This window comes from Gigantopelta aegis, chromosome 4 (genome assembly GCF_016097555.1).
Source record: "Gigantopelta aegis isolate Gae_Host chromosome 4, Gae_host_genome, whole genome shotgun sequence".
NCBI lineage: Eukaryota > Metazoa > Mollusca > Gastropoda > Neomphalida > Peltospiridae > Gigantopelta > Gigantopelta aegis.
In genome coordinates, this window is record NC_054702.1 from 3262791 (window position 1) to 3283999 (window position 21209).

Consider the following 21209-nt stretch of genomic DNA (forward strand, 5'->3'; position numbering starts at 1 on the left):
TAGCATGTTTCTGGCAGATAAAACTGTTGTAATATGATTAATATTACAAAATTATCCAGTACATTTTCTTGTTTAGAATAGCCTGGGATCCACACATACTGGGGTGACAAGAAATATAAAAAGTAATGTGGGAAAACAGAGCTGAGATTGTGGGGCCTACCCCTCTGGCAGCGCCAATGAATGTTTTATTTAATGTGTTGTAAGTTGTTGGGATTAAAGCATTCATTCACGAGTGACACATTTATAACATATTAAACGAGCTTTTATTTCGTATCATGTTTATGTCCCTCATGAAATAATTTTCAGTTGTCATGACATTTAGCGAGTGACAATGAAAATTATTTCACGAGGGACATAAACATGATACGAAATGGTAGCGAGTTCAATATCCTATTTATTACCCATATCGATCTTAATTTATATCACTCAACTCGTTTGGTTGACGTTCCTGTACGGTTGTATTGCGCTACCCAAACAAATGACATCATCTTATGGCGTTCTAGTGGGACGTATCACTTTGACATGTACCAAGATATGTTTAACCATATGGGTGTAATAAATAGATGACGTCATCTTATGGCGTTCTAGTGGGACGTATCACTTTGACATGTACCAAGATATGTTTAACCATATGGGTGTAATAAATAGAGATTTAACTTTCTCACAGCAAATGTTTTGTCTAGCGCTGTGTTAAGTTTTCACATTTAGCTCCATTTGTAACAAACTGCCTGGCCTAGGCCAATGAAATATAGTTTATAGAAATGGAAGCAATAAGAGAAACTTTTATCAAATATTATAATCATTGCACCATGTTCTTTCACCAAGCCTCTTGTGAAGACATTAAGAAATAAACTTAACTGGGGGGTCTTGTTTAGAATAGAAATAAATAATTTTGCTTTTAATATTTGTTTAAAAACAAAATTATGAACTGTTTCCACTCAGCCCAGTTGGCTCCCGCCTTCAATAAACCATACACTACCCACATAAATCCCATGTGATAGCTAAGGGACTGTCCTGCAGAACAAACTTGATGGTACCAATTATGAAACAGACTATACCACTGTAGCTTGCCATGATAAACTTGTTTGAACTTGTTATGTTACTATTGATCTGTGAGATATTATATGCAGGTAGGACAACATACATTGTATTACCTGCTGAAAGGTACACTGCAGGTAACTTGGACAGTACAGGTAGCTTGGACGTTTGCTAAGCAGCTGAAGATATTGTCTTCTAGAAAAAAACATTAGCCATGCTTGCACTTGTATCAACAGTTCTGAGTTCTGGATTAATTAAGATTGTGTGTTAGTGTTTATGAAATAAATACTCTCTTTATGATAATTTATGTTAGTGACAATAAGCAGTTTGTACAGGTGTTGGAAAACTATAAATACAATTACATATTAAGTTTTATAAGTGTAACATTCATGTTTCTACTTGTAAATATTTGTTAGACCTGTACATGTATGATACTAACAGTCTATGTTTAAAGTTATTGTTTTAATGTTTACATGTTATTATCAGACCATTATTGGATGGATGCATGGGTGGATGGATGGATGATGGATGGATGGATGGATGGATGGATGGATGGATGGATAAAGGAATGAATGACTCAACTTTAACAAGTTGTTAAAAATAGTTATGTTTAATGTAACAGATTCCCTGTAGTGTAATTATAATTATTAAATATTTGTAGTGATGATGCTACTTTTGAAAAGGACAGATATCTTAGTTGCCAAACATTTTGGGGACTGAGGTAGAGGGTGGGGAGTATAAAAAATTCAAGATTTTGCATTAATTAATTATTTATTAAAATCTCAGCATAAACAAAACAGTCTGTTTGGTGTATAAAATATATCAGTTAGGGACCAATCAAATAGTATGTAACGTTACAGGAGGTGGGTGTATTTAAAAGTGTTAAATAACACACTTTTATTAATTGGGTTTTTTTTTGTTTTTTAGTTTTTAATAAATGCTCCGTCACAGTAAGTTAAAATGTGTATCTGTGCTTTCCCAAATTGCAAAACAGTACATTAACATTATATTATTATTACATGACTTGTTTATGAATGGGAGGGGTGTGTGTCTTCAATCAGTACATGATATTTGAAGAGGTGTGTGGTACAGAGGGTATCTAATTTTGACATTGAATGAAAGAATGTGTTACTGAATAATGAATTTCTATATGTATCAGGGCGGTCCGAGAGAAGGAGGTGATTGAGTCCCGGTCCCGCGTCATCTCTCGCACCACGGTGCCCACTCTGGGTGCAGCGCCCCCTGGCAGGCCGGATCATCACCAGGAGGATTTGAAACAGAAAAACTATAAACTGCAAGAAGAGGTATGACATTTTACACTTCTCAAGTGTGCATACTGGCCAGTAATAGGGAGGGAAGTGGAAGAGGGAGGGGTGAGAGAGGGGAAGCCAGTGGCAGATCCAGAAAATCAATTATGGGGGGGGGGGGGGGGGGGGGGGGGGGGGGGCAGTGACATGTGGCCGAACGCCACAAACATCCCGAAGGGATTCCTTGGATTCTCCAAAGTAACAAAATAAAATATAACTGTCACAAAATTTAGGGGCCACCTCCTTAGATCCACCACTGGAAGCTTGGCAGAGAGGTGTTAGGGAAAGATATAAGATAGAGGGGGAGGGAGACAGGGGTACAAGGAGGGAGCAAATGTTAAAAAATTGTTGTTTTTAGTTCCCTTCTGTGTGTTTGTGTGCATGTGTGTGTTGCCACCTCACTTATTTTAGGCTAGGTACTGCCCTGTAGACCGATTGTTTTAGGTAATCATAGTAAGGCCATGTACCAGTTTCTTGTATTATGTAGTACGTTGTATCTCATTTAATCAATGGGAACTAAGCAACCTCTTGTACTACTACAGTGATACCTGTCAGTCAAACTGAACATTGTATCAGTAGTTTAACCAACATCCAATGAAAAGTGTTTTGGCAAATGATTGACATTGTCTGGAAAGCAAAGGTCGTGCCCAGTAACCAAAAAACATCAAAGGTCAATAAAAAAAAGATATATATATATATATACTAAATTCTATGGTTCAGTTCTAATAATACAGTGTATTAATTTCACATTTATTTTGAGGATATATTTTATTAAGTACATTAAGTTTAATTTTTAAAATATAATTTTTTCGCCTCTTATCTGTAATTTTCTCCTGATCACTTGTTTCACCATTTTGGTTCAACTGACAATTTTGACAGTGTGGTTTGTGCTGGTTAAACATAAAAAACCCCCAAAAAACAACAACCCAGTTATAGATTTTGCCAGCGGTGAAGGTAAGTAGAATGTGGTGAAGTATAGTAATAAATAATAATGCTGTTTTTGAATTTGAATGACATTGCAAAATATTGCATTTCCCTACAATATTATCAATAACAGTAATGTTGAAAAACTTTTAATGCAGAATTGCTATTGAATTTTGTTTGTTTTAAGATTACTGCTGCATCTGTGTTTGAAGAATACAGACCTTGGTTTTTAAGGTGCGCGGGTGCGATCGCAATCGTACAGGGCCCATAATTTGAATCTGGCGAGTGTGAAAAACAGCACACGTTACACTCGACAAACGTAGCACGTAAAATAAATAGAGGATTCGTCACGAGTATTTTTTATATGGAAAATATCAACCGAGTCTTTGTTAATCAGTATTTGTTGAGGCTCTGCCAAGACAAATACCGATTAACTAGACGAGGTTGATATTTTACATATTAAAAAACATGAGTAGCGAATTCTATTTATCCTATAACACTTCTAAAATAACATTCTAATTACTTACTAAAGTACTAAAGTCGCCGCCATCGATAATATGATGTCATCATGATTAGCACAGATTAGTTTGACGTCACACATTTTAAACAAATCTGAAAACGTCTTGTTGGCTTGTAAGCAAATGACCCATCCACAGCAACAAATTACCTAGGGACCTTGCAGATTTGCATACCATTATTAACCGGGTAGTAAAAATGATGGTGTGGCAAGTGCCTATGGTCGACCTTAAAGTAAGTCGGAATAAAATATTACTCTTGACTTGCAAAGATCGGTTTTTACCTAGCCTAAAACAACTGTAAGGCAGTAAAACAAGAATCAGGGGACAGTAATGTTAGGTCTTTTCTAGTTAGGTCGTGATGCAGCCTAGTGGTAAAGCTGTATGGCAGTAAAACAAGAACCAGGGGACAGTAATGTTAGGTCTTTTCTAGTTAGGTCGGGATGCAGCCTAGTGGTAAAGCTGTAAGGCAGTAAAACAAGAATCAGGGGACAGTAATGTTAGGTCTTTTCTAGTTAGGTCGGGATGCAGCCTAGTGGTAAAGCTGTAAGGCAGTAAAACAAGAATCAGGGGACAGTAATGTTAGGTCTTTTCTAGTTAGGTCGGGATGCAGCCTAGTGGTAAAGCTGTAAGGCAGTAAAACAAGAATCAGGGGACAGTAATGTTAGGTCTTTTCTAGTTAGGTCGGGATGCATCCTAGTGGTAAAGCTGTAAGGCAGTAAAACAAGAATCAGGGGACAGTAATGTTAGGTCTTTTCTAGTTAGGTCGGGATGCAGCCTAGTGGTAAAGCTGTAAGGCAGTAAAACAAGAATCAGAGGACAGTAACAGGCCTCGAAATTCGGTGTTAAAAGGGCAGGCTATAATAGCCTTTAAAAATCTAGGAAATGAAGGGCACAAAGGTTAACCTAAAAGGCACAAAGGCTACGTTCATATATTTTCAAAGGGCACCAAGGCAGTCTTTTTTAGGAAGTCAATTCAACCAGAAAAAAACCTTTTAGGCATTTATGGATTATTTTTAATGTGTGTGTGTGTGTTAAATGGAGGTTGAGGGGTGTGTGTGCGTGGGGGGGGGGGGGGGGGGCGCAGCGATGATAGAGACTGGACCCAGACTAGACATGCCTGGACGTTGAATGGATATGAGCATAACTAATTTGTTTGAAATTTGAATCATTAACGCGTGCTCTTATTAGGTACCACGGTAATTGGTGACACACGAGATCGCATGACAGTGCGGTAACGTGTGTGGCGATTAAACGGCTTTTATTACAAACTGCTAAATACTGTAGGCCTATAGAGGAAAATATATTGTATTATCGTAACTCCAGTCATCTCATACATTGTAGGTTTATTTTCCAAAAACAACAACGTGCGATCTCAACAAAACAATCAAGGATTTCTCTATACCACATGCACAGACTACAAGTCATCGCGTTTTTTTCCGCATGCAAAGGTGAAGGTCATTTGAAGAAGACGTGGTACAATTTTCTTTGTTGGCTACTGCTTAGGCCTAGTACCCAGAATTTGTTAATATACACGGGTGTAGCCTGTAGGAAGATACCAAAAAGTGGTGTGGGTGGGCACACAGACACACGTATAAAATTAATATATAAACCATCGATGCTGCTACAAAGTACCCCCTTCCCCGCTTCCTACGCCAGTGATGTATAGGCCTATCAACTGTTGAGCATGGGTAATAATTAAATAAACGGAATATTCAAGAATAACCACAAACATTAAACAGTTCACATTTATTTCAGTGTTTCAGTTAATTGGGAATACATTAATTTGGGTGATTTTAGCATGGGTCCGTTCAATAGGCTAATAGTAATACACATTAAAACTATAAGTCCATCCCACAGGGAACGCCTTTTTTATTACTGTGAAATTTACTACAGGTTATTCATTTCTAGGCCGATTGATTTGTAAATTGCACACAAAATTAGTATTGTTTTGTTATTTCCAATACACTTTTACTTTTCTTGTTACGTCAAACAAAACTGAAATTAATATCAAAAAAACATTTTTTTTATAGAATGATGGGACAGACTTTTTTTTATAATTTCAAAATTTGTCATGAAGAATATCGATGACAACAGCCCCAAGTTCAGCCAGCAAACATTTGTTTTCGTGAACTATTTGATTGGTTCTCAACGTGGCCATTTGGTTTATTGTGAAGTGCATAAACCAGTCTAGCGGACGTTTTTCCGCTCGGTCTGGTTGAACGCAGCTGACGTTTAAATACTAGTAGCTGATAATAATAATAGTAATAATAATAATAATAATAATAATAATAATAATATTTACCTATAATAATGAAAAAGTTTTGGCAATTTTTGTCCCTCTTCCTTCCGTAGGCATGGTTTAGCCTATTTAAAAAAAAAAAAATTGCCCCGGGATTCTTTTTCGGCTGTTTACGTTTTTTTTTTCGTAAATGTATGACGTTAAAACTTTTGGCAAGTTATGGTGGGTACGTTTCAACCATAATTTTCATTTGTTACGTTTGATGTGCAATTATAATACATGACCAAGAAACTGTATACAAACACTACCGAGGAACATCGAATTCGTGCATGTTTAATGTTTTAAAATAAAAGTTAGGTTTATACAAGTTTTAAAAAACCACACATAAACAAAAGGGGCACCACGGCAGGTAATTAAAAGGGCACGGTTATTCATAGCCGTAAAGTAACTGGTATTTTTGAGGCATCACGGCAAAGGCACACGGCAGTACGGCAAATGCCGTGGAGCCGTCGTGAATTTCGAAGCCTGCAAGACCTAACATTACTGTCCTCTGATTCTTGTTTTACTGCCTTACAGCTTTACCACTAGGCTGCGTCCCAACCTAACTAGAAAAGACCTAACATTACTGTCCCCTGATTCTTGTTTTACTGCCTTACAGCTTTACCACTAGGCTGCGTCCCGACCTAACTAGAAAAGACCTAACATTACTGTCCCCTGATTCTTGTTTTACTGCCTTACAGCTTTACCACTAGGCTGCGTCCCGACCTAACTAGAAAAGACCTAACATTACTGTCCCCTGATTCTTGTTTTACTGTCGGGACGCAGCCTAGTGGTAAAGCTGTAAGGCAGTAAAACAAGAATCAGGGGACAGTAATATTAGGTCTTTTCTAGTTAGGTCGGGACGCAGCCTAGTGATTACTGCATCAATGTGCTCTAGTGGTGTTGTTAAACAAAACAAACTTTAACTTTCCAGTTGGACAACAAGGACACTTATAAATTAATACGGGCATCCCCCCACCCACCTATGGCTGGATATAAATGTAAACTGTAGTTAATATTAAAGCACAGTTTGATGTAGGGTTTGTTTTGTATGCATGCTGCTATTTTGTGATCGCTGTGTGTTGTTATCTAGGTGAACAGTCTGCGACGGCAGCTGACCATGGATCGAGATCCTCTGTGCCAGGAAGTACAGCTTAAGAACCAGCAGCTCACTGACCAAGTGCACGAGCTGGAGCGAGCATTGTCGCACACCTCCGTCGTACGTTTGGCTTTTCACTTAGAAACACTTTTATGTGGATAGCAAACATTCATAGAAGTCTATTCTGGTCAAATTATTCCACATTTTAAAGAAAGATAAATATTACCAAGTATGTTTAATTGTTAGGGGGGTTTTGTGGGGTTTTTTTTATATAGGATAACACATAATAAGATATAAGATCAGATATACTGAATGTGGTTGTGGGTTAAAACATGATGAACCGGCGTCGTGGTTAGGCCATCGGTCGACAGGCTGGTAGGTACTGGGTTCGGATCCCAAACCCTGAGTGAGTGCTCCGCAAGGCTCAATGGGTAGGTGTAAACCACTTGCACCGACCAGTGATCTATAACTGGTTCAACAAAGGCCATGGTTTGTGCTATCCTGCATGTGGGAAGCGCAAATAAAAGATCCCTTGCTGCCTGTCGTAAAAGAGTAGCTTATGTGGCGACAGCAGGTTTCCACTAAAACACAGTGTCAGAATGACCATATGCATGGCTGTTAACTGTTCATCGTGAGACGGATTTCCGTCATGAGAGAAATTGCAGAAAAAAAACATTTCAGTCATTTTTATTTATTATATATATTTTTTTTTTTTTTGAGAATCGCTTCGGCATTTGTTCGAATGATTAAAAATGACATCACCTGATCCCGTATCCAGTCGGAACTCCCTCGGCAATTTTAACGTTTTACGAAGAATTACGACAAATTCCGATTGAAAGATAGGGGATTCTGATTGCATCGAATGAGTTCATGGTCAGTCTTTTGTAAAAGTATTTGAATCTTTTGTTACGGAACAATGAAGTTTATTTCTAAAGGAGTGTTGGTTATTGACAAATTAGCTTCAAATAAGTGGCGATGGGAATGGTTGACCGAACATGATGAATTCAATTGACCCTTCGAAACCTGGTTGAAAAAGACTGATAAATGTGGCATAGCGTGGTGTGTACTTTGCGATAGACAATTGACATACGGCAGCAACGGAAAGAAGGTGTTTCATAGGCATTCCAAAGATCCGGAACACAGGTAAGACAATGTTTAAACTGCTAAATATAATTATTTTGACAATCTATAAATGGAACCTTCCCCACCTCATATGCATTCTGTCTGTTGCCCCTTATTTGTATTCCATTGGTGTGAAGGTTGGGGGAGGGGGGTTTGATGAAAATGGGCGCTGCTTATGCCCATTTTTATTTTTTTAATTTGGGGGAAGGTGGGGGGGGGGGGGGGGCGGCGGCGGTGGTGTCTAGGTGAGTGGAAGAGGTGTATCCAGTCTATTGATGGGGGTGATAAAAATTACTGCCAGTATCCCTCTTTTTTATTATTAATTTTTTTTTTAATATAGGGTGGAAGCAGTGGTTAACTTATGGGTGGAGGGCTTTTCCTACCTTGTAAAAATTATTTTTGTGTCTGATTTGGTTTTACTGAAAAGTGGCTCTTCTCGTAGTGGAAGTTACGGCCCTTTTTTCTTTTCACTAGGTCACTAAGGTGAAAATGGGAGATGGGTTTATAGCAAAGAAAAGGAAAGTGTATACTTTATTTATAAATACAATTTTGTGTAGTTTTTTTTATTCAGTTTGTAATTTTTTGTTTTACATTTCAGAACACTGGTTGGTCAACAAAAGCTGACTCAAACTTTGCCTGGTGTTGAAAAGATTTTGGCCCCTATATCCAGCATCGACCAACAAATGGAGCTGAAAGCAGTAACTTGTGCCTTCATCAGTGAGCACTGTCTTCCTTACAGCATTGCCTCAAGCTTGGTAGAGTATGCTCAGAGGATGTCTACATCCAAAGTGGCATTAGGAAAACTAACCATGTCTCGAGTGAATGCCATGTACACGACCACATATGGAGTAGCTCAATCACTGAAAGAAGAACTGTCTTTAAAACTTAAGAACTGCCATGTTTCATTGAACATTGATGAAGCTACCAACAACGGCATGGATAAAATTGTGAATTGCTTAGTGAGGCACTATGATCATGATCAAGACAAAGTGGTAACACAACACCTTGGCTCTAGAAAACAAAACCTGGCCACATCTGCAAATATCTTTTCTGATGTTGAAAGTATCTTGGCAGACAGTTGTTTGAAATGGAATGATGTGATTTCTGTACTAATGGATAATTGTGCTACCATGAGAGGTGTGAAAACTGGTGTGGAAACTCAAGCAAGATCAGCTAATCCACATCTGCTTGATATACACGGGGACACTGTACACATTGTTAGCAATGCTGCCAAGGAATTCACAAAACCTTTCTGAGATAGGGTTGAAACTCTGTGCATGGAATTTTTTTACGACATACAGCAGTCTCCTAAAGCTAAAGAAATTTTTGCTTAGATAGTTGATCTGTTGGGAATAACGGGTCCCAAGAGCCTGATCCGTCCAATCGCATCAAGATTCTTGCAGATGAGTATCCTGGTATACTACTACAGCTTCCTGACAACGGAGGAACAGGTTAAGTACAAACCTAGAATAACAAACGTATTGGATGAACATTCTATGGATGACAGTTCTCGTGTCCGGCTGGCCGAGATTAAAAAAATGCTAAAGAAGCAAACTAAGTCATCATGTAGCAGTGACAGGAAGATCAGAATTTTGATTGAGCTGTTCAATCATTCTGTAGAGATTAATGCAATGATCCAGCTTTATAGAGGCATTCTGCCAAAGTTTGAAACCTTTGTCAAACTATTTCAGCAAGAGAAGCCACTGCTGCATACTCTTCATGTGCAGATGTATAGCCTAACACAGAATATCCTAAATCTCTTCCTAAAGCCAGAAGTGATAGGAGACAGTTTATCCGTGAAACGGCTGCTCAGTATTGATTGTACTGACAGAAAGCTGCAGCACAGTGATAAATATTTAGCTGTTGGTGCACACTGCTACACTGTAATAAGACAAGCCAGAGAACAGAAGTCTGAAAAGTACTGGCTTGACAAATTTTACGTTAACTTGCGTGCTGGCTATGGGAAAGCAGGATTGGCTCTTCTAAAGAAGGTACCTCTGGCAAAAACTACACTGACATTGCTGTCTGCACTTGACCCTGAACTACTCAACAGTCATACAACTACTGTTGCCTTGGAAAAGTTAGCCGAACAACTGCCAAACGTTGTTCCAACACATCAGATGGGGCACTTACAAGAGGAGCTGAGGGACTATTCTACGAGTGTAGAATTGTCCCACTTGATGACCATGTATAGAGCTAAGCCTCCAGCTGAACTGAGGATCGACAGTGATTGGTGGGCGCACGTCTTCAAGCTGAAACAGTCAAATACAGACAGATTGAGATTCCCTCTTCTGACAAAGCTTGTTTCTACATTACTGGGAATCTTCAGTGGGCCCATTGTTGAGAGTTCTTTTAACATCATGGATGACATCATTGAAAATGACAGAACAAGTCTCACAATCGAGAATTATGAAGCCCTTGCATTTATCAAATCATCACTTTCAGCAAAGAAGATAACCAGCACAAAGATGCAAGTTGATGCCAAAATGAGAAAGAAATGCCATGCTGCCTACCAAGGGTACAGAACCAAACTAGCCAGGAAAAAAACTTCAGCCCTAGAACTGAAACAAACGAAAGCTCAGTTAGCCGTGAAACAGCTCGAGAAGGAAACACTGCAGCCACAGAAGGCTCCTGTCAGAAAGACAAGTGCTAGTAGAAAAATCAGCTGAACTGTCATATGTGGACAGGGTTCACTGAAGAAAATGCCTGTTCTGAAGGAAAAGACAAACAATACTCAAGTATCTTCAGTGATGTCAAGTTCTTCATGTAGAAAGCCATTCACTTTGGACCAGTGGATTACTACATCTAAAAAGACACCAAATTCCCAAGTGGATGATGTTGCCAACAAAAACCAAGAAACCCAAAACTGCATAATAATGTAGACTGCCATAAATAGAAGACTGTACAAATGTATATAGATGAACAAAATGAAATTGGTATTTACTTCAATGAAGATGACATAAATGTATTACTGCAGATGTATTTTGATGTGAAATCAAACCTCAGGCAAGTGATTACTGAATCTAAAAAGATACCACCCCCCAGTGGATAGAGCTGAAACTGAAACAAGGACAAAGTTGAATGTTTTCTATGTAGTGTTAGGTTTCAGTAGTAGTAGTAGTGATATCACATGTTTCAAACATTGTTTAATGACATTTGCTGGGAGATGATATTGATGAAATTGATGGAGTTGGTTGATTGGTAGCCAGAAAAAAAAAAGTTTCAATGTGGAACATAATATTTGTAAGTATATTAAATGAACATTTAAAACCCAAAACACTTGTGTCATTTATTGCCATTTGTATTTATTTATTTATTCAAGCATGTAATCTAACAGAAAACACAACCAAATGTGTTTTATATTTACTAAAATTCTTTGACTTTTTTGCCCTCCTGACCTCCTTTTGGGACCCATCCGCCATCTAAACCCCTAACCAGGGCAATGCCCGGTACCTTGAAATTTCACTCACAACATTTTACTTTTGTTAACAGCCATGCATATGTTTGACGTCCAATAGCCAATGATAAGATAAAAAATCAATGTGCTCCAGTGGCATCGTTAAATAAAACAAACTTTTCAAAACATGATGAAGTAATTTTGAAAGCCTTTTATTTTATTTTTATTTTTTCTAAAAATATAATAATTACTGTGATTAATGGTATGTATACTTGAATTTTCTATATACCAAGACTAGTCAGTTTGATTATTAAAATTATTGTTTTCAATAAAATTACATAAATGAAAAGAGCAAAAATAAAAGTAATCTTAGGGTGATATTTTTTTGTGTGTGAGGTGAATTACAAGAATGTTTTTTAAAGCTTGGTTTAAACAATTTGCTGTATATTGTGACTGTTAGGATAATGGAGTGACAATACAAGAGTATCAGAAACTGTTTGAGAAGAACCAGAAACTGCAGTCGGATGTGCTGAAATTATCGGAGGAAAATATCGAGTTACGCTTTGACTCTGAACAGGCCAAGAAAGATCTTCCAAGGATGAAGGTAAAGCTGTCATATTCATTTTGTTCATTTTCGCCAATAATCGGTGTTTGTCAACATGTGATTTTTATGCTTTTCATTTCAGATCAGTCTCTTTTTTTCTTTCTCTTTTTTTTCTTTTTTTTTGCATGAAATAGTTTTCACAAAGTAGACTGGATTTGATCTGAAATGCTAAAAAAAATACCTTTATTTAGGTATGGTATAGAATTTTCATCTTTTTAAAGACAATTTCAACAGTTTTAAAAATGTAGTTTGTGCAGGGCATATTATTAATATTAACTAACTTGTGCTGAAGTTACAGCAAACATTTAAGCACCTAAAGCATAGCTCTGTGATGATCTTCTTGAACTGATTAACACTTACAACAGTGTTCTTTAAAGTTATTATTTTGGATGAGCCTGGTGGTATTGCAGGAGTTTTCCACATTGTAGCTTAATATTGCCAAGTGTTCAATGTTAAAAACCAATTCCAACTTTTGGGGTAGAAATTAAGAACATTTTCCACTGCTGAGGAACTAGTAGCCTAGAAAAGTTACTATTCCTCATAGGATATTGCTAATCTTCCATTTTTTTTTTGAACAATGTGAAGCACCAATGTGCAGCTAATCCTGAAAGGAAAATGCACTTTAGTATGACTGCATAATAATCACACTGGAACATATCTAACTGGTTTGGAGGACAAGCATCATTAAGTTGTACTTATCCCAGCAATTTCTACCTGCCTGTGGTGAGTGGGCAAGTGTTAATTTCTCCTCTGAACTTGTGGCATGTGGTAATAAGATTCTTGTTACAGGAGAGGATTAATGACCTGCAGAAATACAATGAAGCCCTCAAGATGGAGAACGCCCAGCTGAACGGAGAGACGGCCAGATCCATGTCTTCCACCTCCAGTATCAAACGGGTGAGATAAATAGAGAATACTAAATGAGTGACTGTTAGATACAAGTATCTTACAATGAGTTGTTTTAACACGTATTTGACGAGCAAAAATTACATGAATGTAGTATTCTATTTTTTACATATAAGCAAATTAAAAAAAACAATTTGTGACTAAAACATATTTATAATCCTTGCACAAGGTGGAGAAGACAATTGTTGATATTTAAAGTTTCTTGTATTGTTTAAATATCAACAATCATTTCTCTCCTATCTGTAAACAATGTTTTACTTCAGTACAAAACTAATAAGAGTGTTTTGTATCTTGTATTGTTTACAGGTAGGAGAAAGTGTGAAGAGTTGTTAATATTTAAAGTATGTGGTATTATCTACAGATAGGAGAATGTGGAGAAGACGATTGTTGATATTTAAAGTATGTGGTATTGTTTACAGACAGGAGAAAGAAAGAAAGAAATGTTTTATTTAACGACGCACTCAACACATTTTATTTACGGTTATGTGGCGTCAGACATATTGTTAAGGACCACACAGGTTTTGAAAGGAAACACGCTGTCGCCACTACATGGGCTACTCTTTCCGATTAGCAGCAAGGGATCTTTTATTTGCGCTTCCCACAGACAGGATAGCACAAACCATGGCCTTTGTTGAACCAGTTATGGATCACTGGTCGGTGCAAGTGATTTACACCTACCCATTGAGCCTTGCGGAGCACTCACTCAGGGTTTGGAGTCGGTATCTGGATTAAAAATCCCATGCCTCGATTGGGATCCGAACCCAGTACCTACCAGCCTGTAGACCGAGGCCGATACAGATAGGAGAATGTGGAGAAGACGATTGTTAATATTTAAAGTATGTGGTATTGTCTACAGATAGGAGAATGTGGAGAAGACGATTGTTGATATTTAAAGTATGTGGTATTGTTTACATATAGAAAGTGGAGAAGATGATTGTTGATATTTAAAGTATGTGGTATTGTTTACAGATAGGAGAATGTGGAGAAGACGATTGTTCATATTTAAAGTATGTGGTATTGTCTACAGATAGGAGAATGTGGAGAAGACGATTGTTCATATTTAAAGTATGTGGTATTGTCTACAGATAGGAGAATGTGGAGAAAACGATTGTTCATAATTAAAGTATGTGGTATTGTCTACAGATAGAAGAATGTGGAGAAGACGATTGTTCATATTTAAAGTATGTGGTATTGTCTACAGATTGGAGAATGTGGAGAAGACGATTGTTCATATTTAAAGTATGTGGTATTGTCTACAGATAGGAGAATGTGGATAAGACAATTGTTCATATTTAAAGTATGTTTTATTGTTTACAGATAGGAGAAAGTGGGAAGAGTACGCGTGAGTTGGAGAAGACGATTGCGTTGTTGAAGAAAGTGGTTGAGCGACTACAGGCTGAGAATGAGCAGTTGAAACGATCGTCGGGAACGACTACCATCGACCAGGTGACCATGTACAAGGTGGAGAACGAACACCTCAAGGTATAACCGACACTTATCTCATTTCATATATATATACAAGTAGTGTGGTTTAAAACGTACTGGCAAAGTGTTCAGAAAATGTACTTCAAAGTTCTGAAAATTTATGGAATTATGTTCACGGGTATGAACCCTCTTTTTTAATTGTGTATTCAAATATTTTTTATTCATATCTTTGAAAATAAAGAAAGAGAATGTTTGTTTTTATAGCATCCCACATTGTTGAGCATTAATTGTGAGGTGTCACAAAATATTATCAGATTGAAGGGCTACTGATAATTATCACCATGTGGGCAGAGAGATGGGCAATATTTTGCTATTGACTTTAGAGACATATGATATATTAATTGTTTTGGTGCTTCAACCTGTCAATAGAATCACATGATTTTAGCTTGGCAATGTTGTACCTTTCAGTATTGTTTGAGAATCTTTCATGAAACCACAATGACATTGGTAGTCCCAACCCAGCAATACTATTTATCTTGCACTCATCAATTGATACTGTCCTTCACATATTCAGAAAATTAATACCTGGTTTTGGACAAATAAGCCACCTGTTCAGGTAAACATTTTATTGCTTTCACTCACTGTTTCCCCATAATCAAATAGGACTCAGTGCGATTTCCATTGCACCAACATCAAAAACATGATTTAAGATAGGCCAACTGGTGTTAAATTAATTTCACCACTGGTGTAAAGGGAATATGGCACTTGTATATTTACGTGACTACAGTCATAAAAAACAAACATTGTATGACCTGGTTGTGACATGTCAGAATTATCTACCTCACGTACTGTACATGTTCTAGGCACAGCTGGATGAGCTGCAGCACAAGATGGGAGCCACGCTGACCGAACGTTACACCAGCCAACAGAAGGGAACCGCCAAGTTGATGGCCGACTTCGAGAAAATGCGTCAAGACCTTATCAAGGTAATACAATGGCTTAAACATACTTTACAAATTACAGGCTTAAGTATTATTTGGTATACACTAGTTTTCATCCCTGGACCTTGTTTTACCCACTTTACGAGAATGAGATATATGTATGCTTGTATCTTTTTCTTAATGTGTCCACACTGTTGGGAAAAAAACAGGTAACACTGCCATTGTTACACATTGCCTGAAATGCAAAAAAACATTGTAGGATTGATTGTCCTTGATGGGTTTGATTTTTCCCATCCCAACCACTTCTCTACAACTTGTACCGACAGAGGCTTTGTAGTGTCCTTTTTATGAGAAAGTACATATTAAATATTCTCTTGGTAGGATTAGCTTGTTTTGTTCAGTATCATGCCATGAGTCACCATAAGTTTCATGAGAAAGTACCTATTAAATATTCTCTTACTAGGATTAGCCGGTTTTGTTCAGTATCATGCCATGAGTCACCATAAGTTTCATGAGAAAGTACATATTAAATATTCTCTTACTAGGATTAGCCGGTTTTGTTCAGTATCATGCCATGAGTCACCATAAGTTTCATGAGAAAGTACCTATTAAATATTCTCTTACTAGGATTAGCCGGTTTTGTTCAGTATCATGCCATGAGTCACCATAAGTTTCATGAGAAAGTACATATTAAATATTCTCTTACTAGGATTAGCCTGTTTTGTTCAGTATCATGCCATGAGTCACCATAAGTTTCATGAGAAAGTACATATTAAATATTCTCTTACTAGGATTAGCCTGTTTTGTTCAGTATCATGCCATGAGTCACCATAAGTTTCAGAAATCATTACACAATTCTAAAACTAATAGTAGTTGCTTATCAGTTTTTAAATCTTGTTAGTAACTGTCACTAATCAAAAGTTTGAAAATCAAATATTCTCTGTACATCTATTACATTTCATTTTAGTAATGTATTGTGGGGGTTGTAGGTTGTGTTGTTGTTTGGGTTGGGGTTTTTAAAAATTATTATTCACTAAAATTAAACAGTTTAATATCTATAACATAAAATGAGGTATGAAATGGTATTGTGAACAAAACGAGTAGGGATGCAAGAGACTTTGTACAAGACAAATTGTTTTAAATTCTAACTCAGCTGAGCTTTATACACACACAGCAGCCACTAAAGAACATCATTAGTTGTGTTCACAATCAATGTCTTGAGAGAGATATATATTGCCATGTGGTGCCCCTGTCACATGAGAGATATATATTGCCATGTGGTGCCCCTGTCACGTGAGAGATATATATTGCCATGTGGTGCCCCTGTCACATGAGAGATATATATTGCCATGTGGTGCCCCTGTCACATGAGAGATATATATTGCCATGTGGTGCCCCTATCACGTGAGAGATATATATTGCCATGTGGTGCCCCTATCACATGAGAGATATATATTGCCATGTGGTGCCCCTATCACATGAGAGATATATATTGCCATGTGGTGCCCCTGTCACATGAGAGATATATATTGCCATGTGGTGCCCCTGTCACATGAGAGAGATATATTGTCATGTGGTGCCCCTGTCACATGAGAGATATATATTGCCATGTGGTGCCCCTGTCACATGAGAGATATATATTGTCATGTGGTGTCCCTATCATGTGTGTGTGGTATTGCCATGTGGTGTCCCTATCACGTGTGTGTGGTATTTCTTGTAGGAGAAAGATACTAACGAGAAGCTGCGGATCAAAGTGCGAAACCTGGAGGTGCACCAGGGTCACCAGGACAAGAAGTTGACAGACACGCAGTCGAAGCTGGAGATAAACGAGGCAAAGCGTGGGTCCTCACAGAACATGGACTCGCAGGGCTGGAAGTCGGCCGTCGTTACTCGCATGTACGAGAAGAAGATAAACGCACTCGAGCTGGATTTGGAGAAAAAGGTCAGTCTGGATCATCATTAAAATTAAGCACTCAAACAGTTTGCTGTGGGCGAGGTGGGTTCAGTGCCAGCGTAAACAAAATAAAAATGTAGATAAAACCATTTATGCAAAATCAAAATTGTTTTTATAAAAGGGGTACGATTTGTGCATTAGTGAAAATGATAATAACTGTGAGTGGCCCCTTTTATTTCAGAACAAGTTATTGATGGATACCAAACAGTTGTTGAAAGATTCGGCCGAGAGAGAAGAGAATCTCATACAGCAGATTGATGAACTCAAGAGAAAAGTGAGTGGTCGTCAGTCGGGCAAAAATCACTTTTCATTACTTTATAAATCATCTTGACCCAGCTACACATTTTAGTTTTAGAACAGAATGTGTAATTTTGAAACATTATGTAAGCCTGTTTTTCTTAGATGCAAATGTTTAAGTATGGTAAATATACATAGATATGTGTCTGTAGGAAAACAAATTAAAGTTTGTTTTGGTTAACGACAACACCTGTCTGTGGGTATTGATTTATTAATCATCGGTTATTAGATGTCAAACATTGGGTAATTTTGACATATAGTCAGTCTTAAGAGAAGAAACCTGCTGCAGTTTTCCATTAGGTCAGGTCATAGGGTTTTACATGCACATTCAGAGCAAGCTGTTGTAGCACATACCCATCCAGGAAAGGATTTTCCATTAGTAGCAAGGAATCTTTTTATATACACCATCCTATAGACAGGATAGCACATACCACGGCCTTTGATATACCAGTTGTGATGTGCTGGCTGGAGCAAGAACTAGGCTAATGGGCCCATTGATGGGGATCGATCCCAAACCGACCGTGCATCAAACGAGCACTACTGTCTACGTGTTACCTGTGTAAGGGAAAAGCAGGCTTTGTAAATGCAGCCTTATATGCTTATTGATCATTCCTTCCCCTTCAACATTTCCACCTGAACTGTCATGTACATTTCATTTTATTTGTTGGTTTGTGTTTATATTTCCAATTTAAAGTTCAAGCATGCTGTCCTGGGCACACACCTCAGCTGTCTGGGTAGCTAGTTTGTGGTTGCTAAAAGAGAAGTCTTTGTAGTGACTTTATACCTCTCCATGGAGCTTTTGGAGCCAGTACAGGAACAAACTGCATCAAGTCCGATGGCTAGACCACCAAAAGCAATCATGCACTCCCAACTTTGACTTTATACCTCTCCATTGAGCTTTTGGAGCCAGTACAGGAACAAACTGCATCAAGTCCGATGGCTAGACCACCAAAAGCAACCATGCACTCCCAACTTTGACTTTATACCTCTCCATTGAGCTTTTGGAGCCAATACAGGGTGTATACTACCAAATCAAATCCCATAGACGACAATAGTAACATATGTGGCAAAAACCCCTACCTGCAACGTATCAACTGACATAAACGCCACAGATATAAATACTACCACCTCTCACACTTAAAGTGAATCAGAAAAAATTGGGGGTCAAGCTGCTCGTTTCTGAGATAACGGGTAGCGTCTATGACTACCATTCGAGTACTTTTTTTTACAGGTACACCATACATGTTTCAAGCACCAGGCTACTTGACACATTGGTACTAGATGAAATAAAATTGCATATTTTTTTTACCCAGATGAAACTATTATTTTTTACAACCAACACACTCACATTTATAACCAATCACAGGACTTGTGGTGTTCACTTCTCTATCAAAAGTTGGGTGCACCTGCAACTTTGACCCAACCGGAAGTTATTTGGTCTAGTACTACCTATACTGATAACATTCATTTTTCAAAAAGTGTCCAGCTATGTGTCTGGACAACCAGGATCTGGTGTATTCTGACATAAACTGACAACCTCACTGAAACTGTTGTTTCTACAGTGCAACCTAATATAATGTAGACCTCAAAAAGCATATATATTGCATATAGTTTTGTACAAATGCAATATGTCATATTAAACCTGCAAAATGTTTTAAAATTATAACCTCCTGAAGATATTTACTTTCAGTTGGGTGTGTGAACCAGGTATATATGTAGAGACAACAAAGATAGTCAGAGTACATCTACCCCTTTAAAGAATTCCATTAAAACACATGCACTGGATTGACCCCTAGATTATGAAGACCTTAACAGGCACAGCAAAGAAATATCAGTATTCCCAAAAAATACACTGTCTGAGGAAGGAAACACAAACATGACTGTACCTGTATGAAGTAATGACTTAATGTCCTGAACATTAGTGTTGGAGGAAATTCTGTATGCTGGGTGTGGGTGTCTTCAAGTTTACCAGGTGTGGGAATTTCAAATCCATCGGCCATGCTGATTTTCATAATGAACCATCAAAACCAGCCATGCAGCCACCAATATTCCTGACTATATTTTATTTATAGCCTCTGTATTGGAGCTTTTAATAGCCAGATACAGGAACAAACTGCAGCTTTCAGTCCGATTAATTACTGACCAAAAAAATGACAAAATTACCCGGACATCTATTTTCTTGCATTATATTCTAATCCGGATGAATACAATATGTATATTAGATGTATTCCTACAATCTGTAATCCAGCATTTTATTTAGCTAGTAACATTAGGTAAATACAGCCAGTAACAGGAAAAACTGCATCAAGTCCAATGGCAGATAACCAAAAGCTGAAAAATTGGTTCTGAATCTAGTATAAACTCAATATGCTTTTCATGAGAGCTAACTAAGTGATTATAAGAAAAAAAATTATCTGGAGATCTAAGTATATTTGACTTTAACAACCTTATTGTTATGTACAAATAAGAACAGAAGGCACAATAGTGACAACAAAAGCAATTATGTTTTTGGTAAAGTTTTTCTTCAAATTTACTTTAAATTTTGCATAAAGGACAAATTTGCTAAACTTAGCACCAAAAGCAGCCATGCACTCAAGTTCTTTACAAATTTGAGTTTTTGGAATTTCATACATAAAAAATGAATCAATGTTAATGGAAACTAAAGACATACCCACTATTGGCACATGCTATTTTTAATATAAAAATAAATTGCATCAAGTCCGATGGCCTAGATATAATACCATATTTAAGAGCAGCCATGGCAAGTCAAATCCCACGTAAAAAGAAATTATTGAAATCTTACAGTATGAATTATAGGCCAAAAACTAACTTTTCTTCAGTGCTAACTTTGATGGCTAACCACCATTCAGAGCCATGTACAGAGATTATTTTCACGGTCAAGTCATTGTGAACTTGCATGGTCGAGTGACAGCAATTAATCAACCAGTATAGTTTAATTAAATAAAATGACAAAATCATAATATTTTTTATTATGCACTGAATATGTGCTATAGGGTGTATACTACCAAATCAATGCACTCCCATAGACGACAATAGTAACATTGAGCTAAAACTCCTACCTGCAACGTATCAACTGACATAAACGCCACAAGCATATAAACACTACCACCTCTCACACTTAAAGTGAATCAGAAAAAAGTACAGTCAAACTGCTCGTCAAGTAACGGGTAGCGCTATGACTACCCTACCGCACAAAAGCCATGTACTTTTTCCCAACATGTTTCAAGCACCAGGCTACCTGACACATTGGTACTAGAGCTTTAAAATTGCATATGTTTTTTACCCAGATGAAACTATTATTTTTTACAACCAATACACTCACATTTATAACCAATCACAGGACTTGTGGTGTTCACTTCTCTATCAAAAGTTCAGTGC

At 37.5% G+C, this 21209-nt stretch overlaps 1 protein-coding gene across 2 annotated transcripts in view; it reads left to right on the forward strand.

Moving 5' to 3' along the window:
• The first annotated feature begins 880 nt into the window (after window positions 1-880).
• Window positions 881-21209, forward strand: part of LOC121372494 (centrosomal protein of 290 kDa-like) — a 29330-nt gene continuing 9001 nt past the window's right edge. The window contains exons 1-9 of one of the 2 annotated variants that reach the window (XM_041498837.1): window positions 881-1300; window positions 2198-2342; window positions 7159-7284; window positions 12144-12287; window positions 13077-13184; window positions 14511-14675; window positions 15482-15604; window positions 17280-17501; window positions 17695-17787. In XM_041498837.1, coding sequence (XP_041354771.1) covers window positions 7186-7284; window positions 12144-12287; window positions 13077-13184; window positions 14511-14675; window positions 15482-15604; window positions 17280-17501; window positions 17695-17787 — 954 coding nt within the window. In that variant the 5' untranslated portion in view covers window positions 881-1300; window positions 2198-2342; window positions 7159-7185. Of the gene's footprint in view, window positions 1301-2197; window positions 2343-3192; window positions 3300-7158; window positions 7285-12143; window positions 12288-13076; window positions 13185-14510; window positions 14676-15481; window positions 15605-17279; window positions 17502-17694; window positions 17788-21209 lie in introns of those variants that run through there. The other variant, XM_041498838.1, reaches the window with a different exon arrangement.